Source organism: Mustela putorius, unplaced genomic scaffold, assembly GCF_011764305.1.
Source record: "Mustela putorius furo isolate JIRA1106 unplaced genomic scaffold, ASM1176430v1.1 tig00003909_pilon_pilon_pilon, whole genome shotgun sequence".
Classification (NCBI taxonomy): domain Eukaryota; kingdom Metazoa; phylum Chordata; class Mammalia; order Carnivora; family Mustelidae; genus Mustela; species Mustela putorius.
In genome coordinates, this window is record NW_025422057.1 from 448340 (window position 1) to 464678 (window position 16339).

Genomic DNA, 16339 nt, shown 5'->3' on the forward strand with positions numbered 1-16339 from the left:
GACCCAGGAGTGCTGCGAAGACCCCACAGGGCTCTGGCCTCCCTGGAATCCAGCCTCGGTGTCTCCCAACCAGAGCTGTCCTCACCACTTGAGGGGGGCAGCGTACTGGCATGCTGAAAAGTCTGGCCTGGAGTCTCTCTGGACAGGCGGGGTCTGGGCCGTGTGGCCCCGTGTGACTGGGGCCCGACCTTCCCGCTCCTGGTTTGGGTTTCGCTCAGAGCAGGGAGGGGCCGGCAGCAGCGCTGAGCAGGGTGGGCAGGCAGGGTGCACCTGCTGGGCAGCCCCAGTGTCCCCCTGCTTGGGGGCTCCCCCAACCTGCGAGGCTGACGCTGTCCCTCTGTCCATTCCTCTACCTCCGGGACCACCAAGCTCATAACTGCGGGAGCTGACGCGCCGAGTGTCGGGCTGTCCAGGGGCCACAGCCAGGTGGGCTCCTGGGATTGGACCCCCCACAGAGCACCCAGCTCCTCCCTCTGACCAGCAGCGGAGGGGACTCCTGGGCACAGAATCTGTGGTGTCGCCGCTGGCTCTCTGGGGATTTAGGGAAATGCAGGCAGTGGTCTGGTCCTCTCTCCTGGCTGGTGGGGGACTGGCCACCCCACCCAAGGGAAGCCCCTGGGCTCCTCCAGCTTGGAAAGGCAGGCCAGGGGGTCATGAGGTGACCCTAGGGGGCCAGAGACACCCAGCTGTGGGCAGGTTTGGGGCCTTGGGGGACACTGTCGCTTTAGACCCTTCGGACTCTGGAAGTGCTTTGTCCTGAGCAGGCATGGACTTACACTCAGGAAAACAAGTTTAAGGAAACCAAGTGCAGAAGTCCCAGCGCTCTGGGGCACAGTCTGTCCCCACCCCACTGCCCTCACCTCCCGGTCTCTGTCTGTCCCCTCCCTGACCTCTTGCCTCCTCCCCTCCTGAAGACCTCCAGGAGCTCAGGGTCAAGGGTGACAGTGTGTTTCGCAGAAGCTCCGGGGCAGGACTGAGGGGGAATCTGACCCCAGACCCAAGCGGGACCCCTGTGGAGTTACAGAGAACAGTGGCCAGAAGGGATGGCCCCTGAGCCACCCCTGGGCTGGAGGACTGGGGCGCAAGGGGCCCCCCCGTCAACCCGAAACTCAGCAGGCGGCTCCCTCTCCGGCCAGCAACTGTCCCTGCCGCCATAGCTGCTGGGCTCTGTGCCTCTGTGACCATCAGCCAGAGGCAGGGGCCTGAGGCCAGCGCCGGGGACTGTCCCCCACTGAGGCCCTGGGCCTGCAAATGCTCTGTTCCAAAGAGAGGCCCAGGCCACAGTGGTGCGTGTCAGGAGGGCCTCGGCCAGGCAGCAGGGCCCACGCGTGTTCCTGGGAGGCCGGTGGCCGTGCTCTCTCCCGGCTTCCCTCACGTGTCCACCTGTGCCCCTGAGGGTCTTGCCCCTGCCCACCTAGAGGCCAGCCTGGTGAGAGGCTGGGGTGGGGGCTCCCGCTGAGGGTCTGTGTGCACACGTGTGCTCGCACAAACACCACCCCTCTCCTAGGCAGGTGCTCCCAGGCCGCGGAGGGCATGCAGGGCAGCTCAGCTCCTGCCGTGTGGAAGCAGGTGCCTGGTCAGTGCCTGTCCAAGTTGGGGGACAACCCGGTCCCAATGGGGGAGTGTCCACAACTCTGTTCACAGAACCTTGTGACTGTGGGGAGCAACAGAGGTGGGGGCCAAGTCTGAACCAGGAGGGTCTCCAGGTCCCCACCTGTGTCCTGGGTTCCCTGGGGGTGTGTGGTCTGTCTGGCCCCTGGGCTGTCCCCTGGGCTCCTGTGGTATGTGTGTCACAGGTGTGTGTGTCTCTGTGTGGCAGTCTTGGGTCCCTGCTCAGCTGTCCCCTGGGTGTGTGAGGTCCAGGGAGAGCTGTCCCCTCCCCCATCCTCAGGACTCCTGGGGGGACTCTCCCCAGGATGGGGGTATGGGACTCAGTGCTCAGGGGCACCAGCAGGGAAGGGAGGGCAGGGTAGAGATGTGCATTTTCCGGGCCGGACGCAAGCAGAGTAGCACGTTGGTAGATAAGGCTGGCCAGGGCTGGCCTGGTCCCAGGTCCCAGGAGGCAGCCCCCAGGCCCCTTGGCCCCCCCGCCCCCCCGCTGGGCCCAGGCTCAGCGCTCTGCTCAGAGCAGGTCTTTGTGCCCCAATCTCACAGGCGCGGGAGTAGACGGGTTCCTTGGCACGGCTCAGCCTGGAATCCCATGTGACTGCCGCTGCTCTGTGGGCCCCAAGGTCGCGGCCTCCCATAAATGGGGCGGACCAGCCGGCAGAGGCAGAGCTCCAGCGGCAGCAGACGGGCTCTCCTCCGTGCTCCCAGGCTCCGCGTCGGCGCCGACCGCCGGGGACCCTCGCCAACCTCCGCGGCCTCTGCTCGCAGGAACCCTCGCCCAGGACCTGGACCGCGGAAGCTGCTCGCTGTTCCTTTTTCCTATGCATATACTTCTTTGCGGGTCTGGCCTGAAGAGGTGTAGGCATGGGAAAATGGGGCATCGAGGTCCTCCTCACCGCCCAGCCGCTCCCACGCCCTGCTCCGGGGGCCGCGTCTCTCCGCTCCCACGCCCTGCTCCGGGGCCCCGCGTCTCTCCGCAGGCCCACCGGCCAGAGCACAGGATTGTGTGTCTGCGAGGGGCCGCCGTGGCTGATCTTTGCCCCCAGGGCCTGGCGTGCCCCCGAGAGAGTCCCAGAAGCTGTAGGAGCAGGACGGGGGGCGGGAGGCCCACGAGGGTGGCTTCCGTGGGTGGGAGGCTGGGGCAGGCGGAGGGTGCCGTGGGGGCGGGTCATAGTGATTTCTGCTCCTTGTAATGGTGAGTTCGTTTTCTGATCAGAAATGTCAATAAAGGGGCGCCTGGGTGGCTCAGTGGGTTAAGCTGCTGCCTTCGGCTCAGGTCATGATCTCAGGGTCCTGGGATCGAGTCCCACGTCGGGCTCTCTGCTCAGAAGGGAGCCTGCTTCCCTCTCTCTCTCTCTCTCTCTCTGCCTGCCTCTCCATCTACTTGTGATTTCTCTCTGTCAAATAAATGAATAAAATCTTTAAAAAAAAAAAAAAAAAAAAAAAAAAAAAAAAAAAAAGAAATGTCAATAAAGCTAATGTCACATGAACTTAGGTGTGATCGTGTTCAAGCGCCAGAGCTCAGATTGCAGCTGCCCAGTCCGGCTGCCTCTCACTGCCAGTGCATGGGGGGCGGTCGCACAGGAATCATCTTGGTCTCAGAGGAACTTAGTAGGAAATATCAGGACATGGACGTGAGCGGCTGACCTGGTCCTGGGCGGGTGCGGGCCAGAGTGGCAGCAGGGCCCGGCCACTTCGGGCGGGCGTCCCCAGGGTGCCTGGGAGCAGGGGGTGGGCTGGGTGGGTGGGGAATCGGCCACAGCCCCGCGGGTCAGGGTGGGGGCCCCTTGGCCCAGGAGCCTGTGGTCTTAACTTCCTGGTGTAGAGAATTGGACCGAAGCCCTCGGGAACCGAGCGCTTCCACAACCATCGTGGGCCTTTGTCGGCTAATCGGCCCAGCAAAGGGAGCAATTACAGGCCCCCTTTATCAGCTGGCCTGTCCCCTAATCTCATCTGATCATTCCTTCCTCCAAGCCCACAGCCTCCCGGAGGAGGGGAAGGCATAGGCTGGGCCGCAGCAGGGTGGGGCAGTCCTCGGAGCCCCTCCTGGTGCTCCGTCCCCGCGGGGCGGCCGGGAGGGCTCCTGGCGCGACCCTTCACAGTGCCACAAGAAAGCAGGTACCCCAGCTGCGCTGGGTGTGGACATGGTGGACAGGGCCTGGCTCCAGGGTACCGGGAGGGCCATCCCTCAGCATGGCTGTGGCTTTCCCAGGGGTCTGGGCTGACTGGGGTCACAGGCCTCACGCCAGCACTGCAGAGTTGGGGGAAGGGGGCCCCTGTCGACCGACCACTTGGACCTGGGTGGGCTGCTGCCTTATGACCTGCAGAGCTGCCTGGGCTGGGACTGAGGGCCCTACGGGGCTAGGCCGCTGCCATGGAGGTCATCCTCTCACAACTGTGGCTGCTGGGCCATGACGGGGTCCCAGGGACAGCCCTCCTTCTCGCCCTGAAGACCCACAGAGTAGAACATGTGCAGAGAATAAGAGGTGTGCATTTTCACCATTGGGGGAGTGCAGGGTCCCCACAGACACCGCAGAGTGGGGTGGGGGGCAGCAGACAGCCTCTGCTAGCAGGGTGGTGGGGTGGGGGGGTCACTGCCTGGGGCCTGCTTCTAGTCCAGCCAGTGCCCCAGCGTCCCCAGCGGCCACTTGCTGTGGTTTTAGAGAAGAGCTTGAGGGCACAGGCTGCGTGTCCACGGACGGCCACCCGGCCCTTGGTGAGACCCTGCCGGGAATCCTGCTGTTTTCCCGTGGTTCAGCCAGAGGTCGCCACCGCTGCCTCGGCTCCCTGTCCCCAGACAAGTGACTTCAGAGGAGCCCCAGTTGGGGTCCATGGTGAAGTTCCTATTTTCTGTAAACTGGAATTTAGGTTTTTGGCGAGACTATTTCCACATGTGCTTCCATCTGTGCTGAGCCAGAGGGTGAAGCCAGCTCTCCTGTGCTGGTCACAGCTGAGGGGGGCCCGGTGTCCTCCAGTGGTCCAAGCAGCGTGGGGAGGGGCTTAGGAAGCCTGGTCCCACCAGTCAGTCCCACCCCTGAGCCCAAAGGTGACTGCTGGCTGTGAAGGGCAGACCAGGCGAAGGGGCGTCCACTGCCCAGAAGCGAGCTGATATTCCAGACACATGATGCCCCAATGCAGGGTGAGTGGGTCCTGGGAGCAGAGGAGACAGCACAGATGCCCCGGTCACACCGGACAGAGGACACAGGAAACCCAAGACACTGTGACTCTCAGCTTCCCTTGGAAACACTGGGCAACTTGGAAGTAGAAGGTAACCAGACGCTTGCGTTTTTAGGGGTGTAGAAAGGAAGAATCCAGTTAGGGGTTTTTGAACCAAAGAGGAAAACACACGAAGCTCAACAGTGTGTGTTGAAGAAAACCCTGACTCCCCACCTCAGTTAAGGGCCTGACAGGACGGCAAAGAGACCGCAAGTGATGGCATAGCGGCCGTCCCCACGAGGGCTGAGGCTGTGGTCTCTAACGGGCCTGTGGCTTTGCTGCCCCTGGACAGGTCTGTTCGGAGGCCCACACTCCTGCTGCTGGAGCTGGGCAGAGCAGCTCTGTGTCCCGTGGTAGCCGCCTTCCTGGCAGGCACCCAGGAGCCCAGGCCAGCCCAGCCAGAGGGACTGGTGAGAGGCTGAGCCCTCGAGCCAGGTCATACACAGGTTTGGATGCCGGCTCCCCCATGTTTTTCTGGCCAAAAGAAAAAGCAGAAGGGCCACGAGAGGAACCCAGCGTTGTGGCCAGCTTGCATGGGCTCTGACACACAGCAGAGGTTTTCAACCCCACTGACTTCCGCTGGGGCAGTGGGCAGACACACATTCTGCATTCCTCCCTGGTTCCAGCTTTGGGGTCACTGCTAACATGGGACTCAAACCCCAAAGTGATAAAAACAAACATTTCACTTCCTCTGATCCCTCATGGTTTCCACTCAAAGCTTGTAAGCACACAACACAAGAAAGTCTCCCTCTTAATTTTTTTTTTAGATTTTATTTTTAAGCTCTACGCCCAACGCAGGGCTTGAACTCACAGCCCCGAGATCAAGAGTTGCATGCTCCACCCAGCCAGGGACCCCTGAATCTTTACTTTTCCCAACACTTTATAATGAATAAATTACCCTTTGATCACGCACTAGAAGCACTCAAGTCCACTTGTCTTTTGATTTTGTTCACGAACCATCATTTCATTCTTAAACTAAGCCTGGAGCAGTATTCAGTGAATGTCTTCAACTGTAGCCCTCCGGAACCTTACGGTGGGTCAGGGTTCCAGGTCCAGCCCGTGGATGGGCGCGCAGCTCACACCCGGCGTCACTGTGAACGGTAATAGACCGCGAACAGCTCTCCACTGAGCTGCCGGGCGCCGCTCCACAGGCACCAGCTCCGGGTGGGACAGCTCCTGCTCCAGCCCAGGCCTCTGGCTTATCACACTTCCTCAAAAGGCATCCCCGGTCTGGGGCAGGGCACACTGGTTCCAGGGTCCCCTGGACAGGGCTGGACCCAGTGTGTGCGCCTGGCCCCCAGGGTCCGGGAGGCAGAATGTTGGAGGCAGCCTGTGGCCCGGGGCCCACGCCAAGGCCAGGGAGGCTTGATCCACTTGGCGGGGGTCCCACATGGAGGCAGGGGGCTGTGTCAGAGCAGGAGGCCCCAGTGGGGATGCCCAAGGGCACAGAAGCTGCAAGCCACTGCCGAGGGCAGAGGGGGGTGAGCAGAGCGGCACCGGCGGGCAGAGCGCTCCCGGGAAGGGGCTGCTCAGCCGGGAGTCCTGCAGCTGGCGCTTGTGTTTCATGCGGCGATTCTGAAACCAGGTTTTTATCTGCGGGAAAAACGCGATTAGAGCAGGGGCGACCGTCGCCACAGCTCCCGGACACCCGCCCAGCCCGGCGGGCCCCTCACCTGGACCTCTGAGAGCCGCATGTCCCGGGCCAGCCTCCGGCGCTCCGCGGGGCCCAGATAGCGGCGGCGCTGGAAGGCGCTCTCCAGGGTGCTGACCTGCTCTGCGGAGAAGGCCGTGCGCACGCGGGGAGCCCGCAGGGCGTCTGCCTCCCGGCTCCAGCCTGGGGAGGAACGGAAGGGCCCTGAGTCCCCGCAGGAGCAAGGCCTCCCGGCTCAGGTGGCTTTCTCTGCTCTGCCGTCCCACCGTGACTGGGCACAGCTGCGGACGGAGGTGGCAGCTCTGCCCTCCCCTGCCAGCTTGAGCATGGGTGGAGTCTGGGGACACCAACATTGAATGCGGCCTCCCAACAGCACAGCTCTGGTGCAGCCCGTCAGCCTTGGCCTGTGCACGTGGACCCCATCCTTACAGGGAGCAGTTTCTTTGGCCTGCACACAAGGAACCCAGGTTGCAGGGGCGGCCCTGAGGGCACAGAGCCTTCATCGTGAGGATCCCAGGCTCCCCTGCCACCAACTGAATCTGTGACTAATTTCTAATTTTACATTTATTTATTTTAGGGGCCGGGGCAGAGGTAGAATCTCACGCCCACTCCTCGTGCGGCCTGAGGTCAGGACCCGAGTCAGACACTTTACACAGCGCCTGTCCGATTTCTTAATCAGGAGGTGGTGGATGGCACCGCGCGGTGAGGTGCGCAACCCCTCTTTCTTCAAAGCACGACTTAACAAGATGCCAACAGGCTCTTTGCGGAGGAAGCAGATCTTACAAAACTAATTCTAACACTTAGCTGGAGTGTGCAGGAAGACACGTGGGGCTTTGCCTGGGGGGCGGGGGTGGGGTGACTCGTCAGCAGGAAGGATTTGGACGCAGGATGACTGGCTTTTTTTGAGAGGGGGACATACTGGTTGCAAAGGATAAGTTTAAAGTTTTACTTCATGAACGTATAAAATCCTTCTGTAAGATTAAACTTCTTCAAAAATGAAAACTTTAGAGGCGCCTGAGTGGCTCAGTCGTTAGGTGTCTGCCTTTGGCTCAGGTCCCGATTCCAGGGCCCTGGGCTTGAGCCCCGCATCAGGCTCCCTGCTCAGCACTCCCCTTGCTTGTGTTCCCTCTTTTGTTATGTGTCTCTTTCAAATAAATGAATAAATAATCTTAAAAAAAAAAAGATAATATCAACCCCACTTTGACTACATAGGACTTTAAAGCTAAAACCAATGATTACACCACAAAGACAAACAGACTGAGAAACCCCCATCAACAAAGTACAAGGCTAAGACAGTCTTTAGGAAGCTATCAGGAGGGGCGCCTGGGTGGTTCAGTAGGTTAAAGCCTCTGCCTTTGGCTCAGGTCATGATTCCAGGGTCCTGGGATTGAGCCCCGCATTGAGCCCCGCATCAGGCTCTCTGCTCGGCCGGGAGCCTGCTTCCTCTTCTCTCTCTCTGCCTGCCTCTCTGCCTACTTGTCATCTCTGTCAAATACATAAATAAAATCTTTTTTTTTTTTTAAATGGGGAGGGGCCCCTGGGTGGCTCAGTGGGTTAAAGCCTCTCCTCTGCCTTATGCTCAGGTCATGATCTCAGGGTCCTTGGATCGAGGTCTGCATCGGGCTCTCTGCTCCGCGGAGAGCCTGCTTCCTCTTCTCTGACTGCCTCCCTGCCTACTTGTGATCTCTGTCAAATAAATAAATAAAATCTAAAAAAAAAAAAAAATAAAAAGGAAGTCACCAGGAAGGACCTCGGAGCCAAGGCACAGAAGGTACTAGGAATTCCCAAACACAGGCAAGCAGGGCGGTCCCAGAGCCGTAAGGTTCCAGGTCCACTGTGAATAGGCAGGAATGTGGATGCCACGCCAAGGCGCCCAGCTTTGCGTCAAGATCCACAGCGACCCCTCTGAACAGGACAGCTTTCACAAGTGTTAAGACACGCATGTCCAGAGCCCTGGGACTCCTGCAGAAATGGGCCCCAAGGACATGCTGCAGACCTGGATCCAGCCGCAAGGGCGAATGTCGGGGGTCCCGGCTCCCAGTGGGGAGCCCCAGCCCCGCCCAGAGCCAGAAGAGGTGGGCAGGGAAGAGCCGCCCCCAAGGGACTTGAGGGGGGAAAAACTCCACTGTGGCTTCTGCTTCCCAGACCAAGTCATCTGCCGGCCAGAGGGGTTAGCTGGAACCTCCAACCCCAGCCCTTGTTAAGAATGTCCCCACTTGCAAAGGCCTCCCCCGGAAGCCTCCCTGGCTCCGTCCCAGTCCGGGAAGGCAGCAACCTCCCCGCCCAGCCCCACACCTACCAGCCGTGGGCGTCCCCCGTGAAGACACTTCTGAGGGCCTCTCCTCCGTGCCCCCAGTCTGAGGGAACTCCCCGCTGCTGGATACCCTCGCTGGAGCAGAGAGGCTTCTCCAAGAGACTTCAGCAGGCCTGGAGGTGTGTGACGGCCCCACACGGCTGCTCTGGGAAAGCCAGTCCACGGAGCCAAACCTGGATGGCTTGGGGCCCCTGGGTAGGGCAGTGGAGGGAGACATGGCTGTGGGGCTGGCCGCAACGTCCCCAGGACAAATGACGGGGTTAGACACAGGGTCCCCAGCAGGTTCAGCAGAGCGGAGGGGCGTTTATAAGCTCAGGAGGAGTGACTCGCGAGGCTGGTAGGCGTAGATGGCTTAAGTCCTCCCCCCACCCCCAGATAAGTAGCACCTAATTGCCTTCAATTCAGAGGCACAAAGGAGGCCATTCACACGTCCCCCGGCTCCAAGATGTCTGGAGAGGGGCTGGGCTGTGGCCACCAGTTAGGCGACCTGTGGAGGTTGAGAACTGGTCACATCCTTCCAACTCCCCCACCCCCCTCCTGGGCTAGCCCCTCCCAGCTGAGCACCCCAGCTGGAGCCGCCTGGTCTCCCACCCCGTCTGCAGGGCCAAAGATGACAGGTGTGCACACCTGCTTCAAGTCGGGGGAGTCCACATTAGTGTTCCTAGGATGGGGGTGGGGGTGGGGGTGGGGGTGGGGGTGGGGTGTGTGTCCCGGAGCAGATGTCCAGCAGGGTTGGAGGGCAGGTATTCCTGGATGAGGACTTCAACCAGACAGGGAGTCCCCTGCTGGCTCCAACTGGCCACTCCCTCTCAGATTATACCTAGTGGCCCCCCACAACCCTATTCCCTGCCCTCGACTTCACTCTGGTGCCATAGAGCTGGATTCCAGGGACAGAAGGGGGGTGTCTGCCCGCTGGGAGTATGGACTCCTCTGTGCTGCTCCAGAAGGACTCCAGCAGAAAGGACTGAAGAACTGTCTTCCGCCCTCCCAAAGGCTGTCCCCACTGTGGTCAGCACAGGCCCAGAGCCGCCAGGGTACGCTGGAGCCCCGAGCCCAAACGGTACAGCGTCTCATTCATGAATGGGCTGCGTGGGGCTCCAAGGAAGAGTCCCTCCGGGGTCATGCACCCCTTCCACGTCCTCAGGGGGCCACCACCTCTTTCTTCAGGACGCGACCCTAAGGACAGCAAGAGCGGCCTCCGGGGCGAGTGCCACCCGCCCCCCACCCCAGCGGGTGTGGTGGCCCCAGCCCACCCACGACTCCTGGGGGCGCCGGCGCCAGCCTGGGCGGGACCGCCAGCCTCTGAGCCCGCCCTGCCCTGCGGGATCAAAGGCCCCTCGGGCCGGGTTGGGATTAACACCCCCAACCCCGCCTTCCGAGCTTCTCAGGCCGGGCAGGGGGTGAAGTCGGAGTCCGGAGGGCGCGGCGGGATGGAGCAGGCGCTGACCCCGGCCCGTGAAAGGTCAGAGAAGGGGCCGCGATGCGTCTGCGCCAGCCAGTTGGTCCACCGGACCCCGCGGGTGCCCGCAGCGTGTGCCGGTGTGACCCACGCAGGTGGGGGCCGCGCCAGCCGGACGACGGTCAGTCACCCTCCCGGACCGCTCCGGCCGCCTGAGCACCTCCGCGGGCACGAGTGCGTCGCGCGCTCACACTCGCGGGGGCGACGCCGGGGGTCAGCGCAGACGCCGAGGCCCGGCGCCGTCCTGGCGCGTGCGGTTTCCTCCCTTCCCGTCCCGCTGCCTGCCGCGGGGGCCTCCGTCGGGGCGCCCTCCCGCCCATACCCCCAGCCGACCCCCACCGCGGCCGCCTGCACCGCCCTGGGCTCAGGGCACCCCGCCCCACCCGGGGGGTGGGACTCGTGTCCGCCGGGGTCTACCCTCCCCGCCGCCGTCTGGGTCGCTCCCGCCCAGCCCCGCGCCCGCCGCCTTCCGCGGGGTCGGGATCTCCCGCGGGGTGGCTTCGGCTCTGGCCGCTGACCTACCCCCGAAGCCCGCACGTGCTCGCCGCGGAGAGGGACGCCCCCGGCGGAGGCCCTCCCGGGTCCTGGCAGCCCCGCCCCCGACTCACGCCTAAGCCCCCGTTTCCGCGACGGGACCTTCCCGGACCCGAGCCGTCCGCCCGCGCTCCAGGGCCGGTGTCCGGCTGCCCCGACGCCTCCGTCCCGCCCCGCCCCGCGCGCCTCCAGGGCCAACCCGGACGCTCGGCCGACGGCGGCCCGCCCCGCCCAGGACACCTTCTCCACGCCCACCCCGTTAGGAGGGGCAGGCGGTTCCTCGGCCGCCCCGCCGCTGCCCTTCCGGCCCCGCGCGGTCGCCCCAAGCTCCGGGAGAAATGGAAGCCGCAGCCCCGCGGCCCGCCCGCCCCCACCGCCCGCCCCGCCCCCACCGCCCGCCGCTCGGCGACCTCCGATCGCCCGCCGGGCAGCCCCTCCCCTTCCTTCTCCACCCCTCCCCCGCTCTTTGTCCCGGAGCCTTCGCCCCGGAGCCCCCTGCTCCTGAGAGTCCCCCTCGGCCCTCCCACGCCCCTCCCTGGGCTTCCCCCGCCTCCCCGCCTCCGCTGGAGCCCCCCGACGTCCTGTTTGTGCTCCTGGTGGAAAGAACCTCGGTGCGCCTTTGGAACGGGGTGGACAGGACCCCACCTAGGTGGGTGGGGGGTCAGATTTCCGGGCTGCCGGTGTGATGAGGCAGAAGCACCCCCAACCCCTCCCTCGCGCCACAGCGGCAGGGCCAAGGGACACAGGACCCTCCGGCTCTGTGTACTGAGCCAGGCCTGGAGGACAGAACCAAAAGCAGGCGGGGCGAATCAGGTCTCCTCCGAACGGCAGGGAGTGCGACGTGCCGCTCATCCTTCTGCGATCTGACAGTTTGGGGGAGGCCAGAAGGGCCCGTGAAGGAACCGCTCAGAACCAGGGACTTGGCAGGGAAGGGAAGGAAGGCGAGGCCCAGTGGCCGCCGCGGAGGTGAGAGTCACACTCGCTGTCTGGCAGAACCGCTTGCCGCCGGCCAACAGCTCGATCCCAACAGAGTCCCCAGCTCCTGGTGACGGAGAGGAGGGCTGCCTCCAGGAACGAGGCCTGGCAAGCCCACCGGGACAGAGCCAGGCACTCTGGGGCTGGCGTCTGCACCAGGCCAGGAGGAGGACACCGACAGAGCCGTTGCCTATAAAATCGGAAGAACAAAAACCGTTAGGATTTCTCTAGAATTATCACAAGTGACTGTTCTGGGAGAGAGCAGCTGTGAATGAGCCCTGGTGGGGACCACGATAACAAAGTGAGGGGGTGGCTGGGAAGACCTCTGGAAGGTTAGAGTGGACTCCACCCTGAATCCCAAACCCACCAGTGTGGTTGACTTGACAAGTGCCCCGGGGCTTGGCTCTAACCGAGCACCAGAGGCTGGAGAATTAAACAGACACTTCTTTCTCCCAAATCTGGAGGCTGGAGGTCTGAGACCAGGGTTCCAGTGGGGGCCACCTCCCAGCCAGCAGCTGGTCGCTTCTCTGCTGTCCGGTCTCTCTTCAGAAAGCGCTAATCCCAGCGAGGAGGCTCCACCCTCACTGCTTGGGCCGTCCTAAAGGCTGCAGCTCCTAACACCATCGAAAGGGGGGTTAGGAGTCCAGCATGGGCATTTGGGGGACACAAACCTCCAGTCTGTAATAGAGAGCAACATAGTTTCTTAGGAGCAGAACTGGTGTGGGAGGTCAAGCAGGAACCAATCATGTAGTCAGAGGGGCTGGCCTCCAGAAGACATCACAGGAGGGAAAAACCACGGATACCTTGACACTGGAAAAGAGGGGGTAATCAGGCCGACCACCGGCCTCCGGCAAAACTGAAGGAATATAGAGCAGGCTGTCCTACCTCCTTATAAATCATATGAAAGATAAATTTACCAGAATTTTAGGGATGTGTTCTTTGCAAAAACGATAGGTCAAGAACAAGAGGGTGCCTGGGTGGATCGGGTGGGTTAAGCCGCTGCCTTCAGCTCAGGTCATGATCTGGGGGTCCTGGGATCGATTACCGCATGGGGGCGGGTCTCTGCTCAGCGGGGAGCCTGCTTTCCTCCCCCCCATCAAATAAATAATGATCTCTGTCGAATAAGTAAATAAAATCTTAAAAAAAAAACTAATAAAAAAAGAACACGAAGTTGGCTTTGAGTTGAAAAACACAAGGCTAGTTGGCTTTGGCTTGAAATGCAGATTTCAGAGCCTGCCCTGCCTCAGAGCAGAGTCGGAAAGCAGCAGTGGTTTGAGTGTTGCAAACACCGAAATGTTTATCTGTAGAGCAGTACACAGATGATGTAATTAGAAGAAGGAACGTGGAAGAGGCGGTAATTTGGACAGATAAACAACAGCGACTGAGAAGACAGCAATTTCAAACACGAAATCATGAAGGAAGTTTACTTTTGTTAGGGTTTTAGACTCAGCTGGGCACTGGAGAGCACAGGGGCCAGAGCTCACTCCAGACAGCAGGTGCGGCACAGGCGGGCGTAAAACAGCGGCACCCACACCGATAGGGTTCTTTGCCTATTTGGAGAATATTTAACATTGAGGTCTTCTCGTATCACCGCACTGATCACCAGAAGAAGGTCGCCTCACAAGGGCCGGGACAGGACTGGTCCCTGATGGAGCCGCATGATGTGAAAACACGCACACCTCACTCCTGAAGGGAAAGGTTCGGGGCTGGGCGGGCAGGCCCCGCGGGGAGACGGGGAGGAGAGGGACCCCGGGCCACAGAGCTTCCTAGGCCGAGCTGGTGAGGGACGCAGGTGACACGGACACTTCCTGGCCCTCAGGGCAGCAGTGAACTGAGCGTGCTTGAGGGTGAGCTCCAGGCGAGCTGGGGGGGGGGGGGGGGGGACTAGGGCACGGGGTTGCACCCCACCTGCAGCGCACAGTCAGGCAGACGGGTTTTCCTTGGTGACCCCAAGCATCTCAAACTGAGTGGCTTCCATAGATTTCCTGCAGTTACGAAACAGTCTTTCTCCAAGGCAGAGGGTCCCTGGGGACTGGAGTGAGGCCCACGCTTCCTGGCATTGTGCCTAGCCCCGGGGGTGGGGGGCATATTTGCTCCAGCCCGTGGCTCTGACCTTTTAGGAGTGGGGGCTGTGTGGGGGGGTAGGTCTGCAAGTGGGAATCACGCCACAGGAGCTTGGAGACTCAGGGACCACAGTGTGGACTTCATCATGAAGCAGAGGTAAGCGTGTCTCAAGTGAAGTGACATCGAGTCACTTCTGTGGTTTTGGTATCAGAGCCCCCCAGGACCTGACATCAGCGCACAGCTTCTGGGGTTGGGGACACCACTCCTGCTTCCATTTTTGGATCCCCGTTGACCAAGGGTCGAACTGGGTCTGTCCCTCTCCATCTCCAGAAAAGGCCTTGGGGGAGATGTCCCACCACCCACCCCAGAGGCCAGCAAGAACACCCAGACCTCTTTCAGCTTTGTGGCCGGAGTCTCTGAATGCGCCCCTACTCTATTGTGATGCCAGCCAGGTGCCCCGGGCTACTTCCTTATCTCCCTGGGGGTGGGAGCACCTCCCGGCCCACCCAGTTGTCCTTTCCGACTAGTGGAGGGTGGGGCCGCAATTACTATTTGAAAAATGCTCCCGGGGGCGGTTTGGGTCAAGTCCTCTCAGACGCCCTGGGACCTGGTCCTTGACCAAAGTCGAAAAAGCTGCAGAGCCCCCATCCGGCTGTCCCCGGCCCACCCACAGCAATCACCACCGCCCTGGGGACAAAAGGTGTCTTTCCATGGTGTGCTTCCTTAGCTCTCCTGCTCACTTCTGGTCGTTTCCCAGACCGAGCTCAGCAGTGAGGCTCAGGCCTGCCGAGGGCAGAGGTGGGACTCTGGGTACACCCCAAATGCAGCCCAGATCAGACCGGGCTGGGGCAGCACAGTGGAGGCAGCCCCTGACCACCACCCCGCCCCCACGCACCCCACATCCCCCACCTTCCGCTCAGGACTCCCAGGGGAGGCAGAGAACACTCACCCTCCCAGAGGGGTCCTACACAGTCCTGGGAGACTGAGAAAGCCAGTGTTACAAGGACCTCAACTTTGGGTTCTAGTGACCCTTGCAAACTAGCCTCCTAGGGGAGATCCTAACCAGCAACCCAGCACACGCCAGCCCCGGGGCAGCCCTGGCCGCCCAGGCCCTACCGGCAGGGCCCAGTCCTACCCAGCACAAGACCTGCACATGCCGCAGAATTAAATTAGAAATTAACAATGTTTTTATTGAACATACCTAGATTTGGAGTAGGGTGGGGTCACAGAGTGGGGTCAGGGCACAGGGAACACGGTGCTACAGAAGGGACGGGTGCAGGCCAGGCCTCACTCTCGGGGGTCCGTTAGGACCCCTCGCTCGGCCGCGGCGCTGCCTAAGATGAAGCCCACGGCCAGGGACACGGTCTGGTCGAAGGAGCCGCGCAGCTGCTCCACGTGCTGGTTCAGGGTCAGCAGCTGGTCGCGCAGGGGGCCCAGGATGGCCACGATGTCGCCCAGGTGCCCCAGGGTCTGCAGAAGGGCTGCGTTCAGCGACGGGGGCGCGGACTGCGGGGGCGCGTGGTCCTCGGGGCGGCTGGGCGGCGAGTCTGGGTCCTCCCGGGCGGGGTCCAGGACCGGCGGCGGCGGGGATCCCGGAACGCGGAAAGGCGCGCGGTCCTCGGGCCGGCCCGGCGCGGGGCCGGCCGTGGAGAGCGCCGTCGGGGAGCCGGGAGCTCGAGGGGCGTCCGCAGACTTGGGCGGGGTCGGGCTGAACCTGAGAGTCCAGGCCCGGTCCGCGTCGGGGCCGCGAGTGGCCGGCGGCGGCGGGACGTCTGGAACGCGGCGGGACCGTCGGGCCGGGGTCTGGAGGCGCGCCCGCCGCCGCCCTCACGCCCCGGGGCCGCCGACCCCCATTCCTCCCCTCCCCCTCTCCTCCCCGGCCGGCGCGCCAGGCACCCCCCACCCCGGCCCTCTCCGCTCTCGGGGCCCCGCCCCGCTTACCTGGCTCGGCGGGCGAGAAGGGCACGGCGGGGGCCGGGCGGCGTCCGCGCGGGGGGCGCCCGGGCCCCGGGGAGCGGCGGCGGCCGCCGCGCCGGTGTCCGTTGTCGCCCAGCAGCCCCATGAGCTCGCGGATCTGCGCGTCGAAGGGCCCGGGCGGCTGGCCCTGCGCGTCGCGGAGCTTGTCCTTGAGGAACTTGTAGCGGCGGCGGCACTGCGCGGGCGTGCGGCGCACCTGCTGGCGGGCCAGCGCGGCCGACACGCGGCGGTAGGTGGGCAGCGCCTGGCGGCGGTCCAGCAGCAGCGCGCGCCACACGGCCGGCTGCAGCAGCGTGCCCAGCAGCAGCTCCGTCTCGCGGGCGCTCCAGGGCGTGCGCTGCGCCGAGCCCGGGGACACGGGCGACCCGGGGAGGCCGGGGGACCCGGGGGACGCGGACGCCGCCAGCGCGCCGGGTGAGGCGGACCGCCCCGGCGGGGTTCCCGGCGCGCCCCCGACCGGCCGCGGCTCGGGGTCCGGGCTGGCTGGCGATGCCGGCGCGGGGGGCGCGGGCGGGGGCGGCCGCCGCGGCCGGAGCAACAT

The 16339-nt window shown here is 63.0% G+C and overlaps 2 protein-coding genes across 2 annotated transcripts; both read right to left on the reverse strand.

Moving 5' to 3' along the window:
• Window positions 1-5558: 5558 nt before the first annotated feature.
• VENTX (VENT homeobox) lies at window positions 5559-9316 on the reverse strand. Its single transcript, XM_004781883.3, has 3 exons — window positions 8775-9316; window positions 6498-6658; window positions 5559-6417 (listed from the first exon to the last, which is right to left on the reverse strand). Exons 1-3 carry the CDS (start codon window positions 9004-9006, stop codon window positions 6037-6039), a joined length of 774 nt encoding a protein of 257 aa, XP_004781940.3. The 5' UTR covers window positions 9007-9316; the 3' UTR covers window positions 5559-6036.
• Window positions 9317-15041: 5725 nt separating this feature from the next.
• Window positions 15042-16339, reverse strand: UTF1 (undifferentiated embryonic cell transcription factor 1). Its single transcript, XM_045069061.1, has 2 exons — window positions 15763-16339; window positions 15042-15593 (listed from the first exon to the last, which is right to left on the reverse strand). The coding sequence occupies exons 1-2, from the start codon at window positions 16337-16339 to the stop codon at window positions 15109-15111; spliced, it is 1062 nt and encodes a 353-aa protein (XP_044924996.1). The 3' UTR covers window positions 15042-15108.

Bases quoted from the DNA above. Each gene is read 5' to 3' on its own strand.
- VENTX (XM_004781883.3), bottom strand. From the start codon at position 9,006: ATGTCTCCCTCCACTGCCCTACCCAGGGGCCCCAAGCCATCCAGGTTT. The intron at 6,659-8,774 runs GTAGGTGTGGGG...GTTCCTCCCCAG, and splicing joins ACGGGGGACGCCCACGGCTG to GCTGGAGCCGGGAGGCAGAC. The intron at 6,418-6,497 runs GTGAGGGGCCCG...TTTTTCCCGCAG, and splicing joins TGCGGCTCTCAGAGGTCCAG to ATAAAAACCTGGTTTCAGAA.
- UTF1 (XM_045069061.1), bottom strand. From the start codon at position 16,339: ATGTTGCTCCGGCCGCGGCGGCCGCCCCCGCCCGCGCCCCCCGCGCCG. The intron at 15,594-15,762 runs GTAAGCGGGGCG...GCCGCGTTCCAG, and splicing joins CTTCTCGCCCGCCGAGCCAG to ACGTCCCGCCGCCGCCGGCC.